The following is a 4304-nucleotide window of genomic DNA, read 5'->3' as shown; positions in this document are numbered from 1 at the left end:
GGGTGTGGAGAACATCTTCTCTGAAGAAAGTATTCTAAAATTTTGTATAATTCTGCAGATATTCACATCAAAAGGACTGCCCTATTTATAGGACGCTGGGCGTTCGGGGCATCTGTCCTATAAATAGGACGCTGGGCGGATATGGGTAGTAGATGTATGAGAAATTAGATCGCTAATGGCGCTGAAACCAATAAATTAATTTATTTTATTTCATACCTTTAGATGTATTTATCCATAATTTTGAAATACACATGTTGTTGCGGATGTTTTGTTTTGTTTATAAAAATTAGTTTGACACTTGTAGGACCGGTACTGACGCTGTAAGGGCGTGGCAAACTAGATGTTGGTCACACGAACACTCACGACATTGACATTCTGTGGCTATTTTTTCTACTATATGGGTTAAGATGCGAAATATCTGGCGATCAGTAATTCAGGATTTCTTTCTTTCTATTTAGAAAATAACTTAACAGTTAAGTTTACTCTTCATAGATTATGTATATTCGCATGACTTAATGGTACGAAGAACGATGGTGTAAATAACTGCAAATAAATTCAAAAGACGGTTACTACTACGGGGTTCGTTCCGGTCCGCGTAATTTGACCTGGACAGACAAAAGCAACGTATTCAACAGAAAAAGCAAATATATTTTCTTCTGGAAACTCATATAATCGTACAAATTTTTGTTCATTCGGTTAAGCATTCATTTGATGACATTCCTTTGGTATGGTTAAACACTAACTGTATTTAAGTGAATTGGTATATTCTGTCTCCTCAATGAAAGCTCTGTTTGTGTTCGTTATATTTCTACAATCATCATTTTTTTTTATATAAAGAATCTTGGACTAGTTATGTCTGCGTACTTATTCGACATTGGTAAGAAAAAAGATGGTAGATTATTTGAATTTTCAATTTGGTTCGAGCTGCCGTGATCTATATTTTTAGATTCGATTTTAAATTTGCGCGTGTAAATCTTACCGAGCTAACAATTGCATATGTTATTCGAAATCCTTATTTCGTAAAAATAAACATTCCACTAAGCATTTCAAACACCGAGGGAAAAGTCCCATTCACTGCGGCGAAGGCGTATCCAACTTCCGTCGGTTATTTCTCCGGCCGAGCAGAATGACCACGTCGCCGGTTTTGATCGATTTGAACACGTCGATTGCCTCCTGGTGGGACAGTCCCTGGAATGCTTTCCCGTTGACCGAGAGGATTTCGTCACCCTCCTGGAGGGTTCCCTTCTCGGCCGCTTGTCCATTGGGGTAAATGGTTTTCACGTAGATGCCCATCGAGCCTTTCGGGGAATCCTTTCCGCCGACTATCGAAAAGCCCAGGGCTTTGGCGCCGTTCCCTTTGACGAACCGTGCCTGGAGATGGGTGCAAGAAATATGACGATTTGGGATTTTTAAAGAGTCAATCGTAATCTCAGAATATGTTACCTGTCGAATTGTAAATGCATTGGGGCCACTTCGTGGTAGGGTGCAGAATTTGCTTTCTTCGATCTCCTCCTCGTCGAAATCATCTTCTCTGTCATCTGGATTCTGCTGAGTGTCTGGTACCTTGATGAACGTTACAGAAGTGGGCTTCGATAGACCATTGACTGATACTGAAGTTTTTTGTGAGCAATCGGAAATCTAGAATCAGAAAGAAAGTGAAGATATGTTCATGAGATCATTTGTTTTATTTTTTTTTAATTCGAGAGTATCGATGTACATTAATGTAAATACATTTTTAGTACTTTGTCTTCTTTTTTTTTGGTGAAATGTCCCCAGTCTACTTTTTGCTTTTTGTGTGTTTTATTGTGTGAGCACTTCCACGTTAATAACTGGGAGCTATCTTTATCAATGACTATTTTTGCATAGTATATCATTCGTTTTAGGTTTTTGAAATGGCCAAAAATGAGTCTACGTAGTTTATACACAGTGCCTAATGTTCCTGGAACCTAAAAAAGTGCGGAAAGATTCATGACGGCGGATGATGTATAAATTTGATTACATTGCTCTTAGTTGGAAGTGTGCACATTTTTTTTCTCCCCTGATAAGGAAATTAAGCCTTTGCACAATGATCTGAGAGCCACATTTAACTGAAAAAAAAAATACGCTCAAACTTTTAGTTTTCGCTATGTGCTGTCTTCAGGCAAGTTTCTTCATATTTTTTAAAACCTTTTTTTTTCAATAATGAGAAATTAGGGTGATACAAATTGTTCTCAAGATCACGATGTCAACTTTTAATTGTTTCCTTATAAGCAATAAAATGTTCTACAAAGTTGAAAAGCATTTAATTTTAAACAACTTTGCCGAAAAACCCATATTGATATTTATCTCTTATACACGGGATGGCCAAAATGTTTGGAATAGACAACTTTTTTTCTCCCACAAAAAAAAAAAAAACAACATGCTGTAACTTTTTATAGAGTGCATCGAAAAATCTCAAATTTTGACTGTTTGTCAACATATTAGGTATATGTGCATCATTATTGGTACAAATTTGAGCTCGATTGATTAATTTTTTGGCACGGTAAAGGCTGGGTATGCTGCGCAATTCAGATCCCATTGTGATCCACTAGCCTCTGCCCAGCAACTCCTATCCCTACCTCCACGCGGTACCGGCCGGAAACTATGAGCAACCTTAGGGAAGATCGGGTAACCAACCCCGGTGGGACCTTTGGTCGTAGGCTGACAGGGAAGGGGGGGTTTGCTTCGGCAAACCTGAGCGTCTGTTCTCCAGGAGGAGCGGCTCACAACAGCGTCTGATCCCCATGTTAGGGGCGGCTGATCTACGTCCGAGTGCCAGGGAAGGACTCTAAGCTCAACTGTGCACTATGATCCTCCGGAAAGTAGGGGGTTGGTGTCAGGCCCTACGAGCCAGCCGTAAAAAACCATTGTAACTGAAAATGAGCAACAGAATAATACGAACCGAGACCAACGGCAACGACCCCAGCGAACAAAAAGGACTTGCGATTGGAAACTCGGTACGTGGAACTGCCGATCTCTCAACTTCATTGGGAGCACCCGCATACTCGCCGATCTACTGAAGGACCGCGGGTTCGGCATCGTAGCGCTGCAGGAGGTGTGTTGGACAGGATCCATGGTGCGAACGTTTAGAGGTAATCATACCATCTACCAGAGCTGCGGCAACACACGCGAGCTGGGAACAGCTTTCATCGTGATGGGTGATATGCAGAGGCGCGTGATCGGTTGGTGGCCGATCGACGAAAGAATGTGCAGGTTGAGGGTCAAGGGCCGATTCTTCAACTTCAGCATAATAAACGTGCACAGCCCACACTCCGGAAGTACTGATGATGACAAGGACACATTTTACGCGCAGCTCGAACGCGAGTACGACCGCTGCCCAAGCCACGACGTCAAGATCATCATAGGAGACTTGAACGCTCAGGTAGGCCAGGAGGAGGAATTCAGACCGACGATTGGTAAGTTTAGCGCCCACCAGCAAACGAACGAAAACGGCCTACGACTCATTGATTTCGCCGCCTCCAAAAATATGGCCATACGTAGCACCTTTTTCCAACACAGCCTCCCTTATCGTTACACCTGGAGATCACCACAGCAGACGGAATCTCAAATCGACCACGTTCTGATTGACGGACGGCACTTCTCCGACATTATCGACGTCAGGACCTATCGTGGCGCCAATATCGACTCCGACCACTATCTGGTGATGGTCAAACTGCGCCCAAAACTCTCCGTCATCAACAATGTACGGTACCGGCGACCGCCACGGTACAACCTAGAGCGACTGAAGCAACCGGATGTCGCCTCAGCATACGCGCAGAATCTCGAAGCCGCGTTGCCAGACGAGGGCGAGCTCGATGAGGCCCCTCTAGAGGACTGCTGGAGTACATTGAAAGCAGCCATCAACGACGCAGCCGAGAGCACCATCGGGTACGTGGAACGGAATCGACGAAACGAATGGTTCGACGAAGAGTGCAGAACGGTTTTGGAGGAGAAGAACGCAGCGAGGACGGTAATGCTGCAGCAAGGGACTCGACAGAACGTGGAACGTTACAAACAGAAGCGGAAACAGCAGACCCGCCTCTTTCGGGAGAAAAAGCGCCGCCTGGAAGAAGCGGAGTGTGAAGAAATGGAACTGCTGTGCCGTTCCCAAGAAACACGGAAGTTCTATCAGAAACTCAACGCATCCCGCATCGGCTTCGTGCCGCGAGCCGAAATATGCAGGGATAAAGACGGAGGCCTCTTGACGGACGGACGTGAGGTGATCGAAAGGTGGAAGCAGCACTTCGATCAGCACCTGAACGGCGTGGAGAACGTAGGCACGGGAG

The 4304-nt window shown here is 44.2% G+C and overlaps 1 protein-coding gene across 3 annotated transcripts in view; it reads right to left on the bottom strand.

Annotated features, from left to right (window-relative positions):
• Positions 1-478: 478 nt before the first annotated feature.
• Positions 479-4304, bottom strand: part of LOC109428936 (uncharacterized) — a 265135-nt gene continuing 261309 nt past the window's right edge. For all 3 annotated transcript variants that reach the window (XM_029874950.2, XM_029874951.2, XM_029874948.2), the window contains 2 exons: positions 1444-1638; positions 479-1371 (listed from right to left, as the gene is read on the bottom strand). In XM_029874950.2, the coding sequence (XP_029730810.2) occupies positions 1072-1371; positions 1444-1638 (495 nt within the window). In that variant the 3' untranslated portion in view covers positions 479-1071. The remainder of the gene's footprint in view (positions 1372-1443; positions 1639-4304) is intronic.

The sequence above is a fragment of the Aedes albopictus genome, chromosome 3, assembly GCF_035046485.1.
Source record: "Aedes albopictus strain Foshan chromosome 3, AalbF5, whole genome shotgun sequence".
Lineage (NCBI taxonomy): Eukaryota > Metazoa > Arthropoda > Insecta > Diptera > Culicidae > Aedes > Aedes albopictus.
This window is presented reverse-complemented; position numbering and strand designations above follow the sequence as displayed.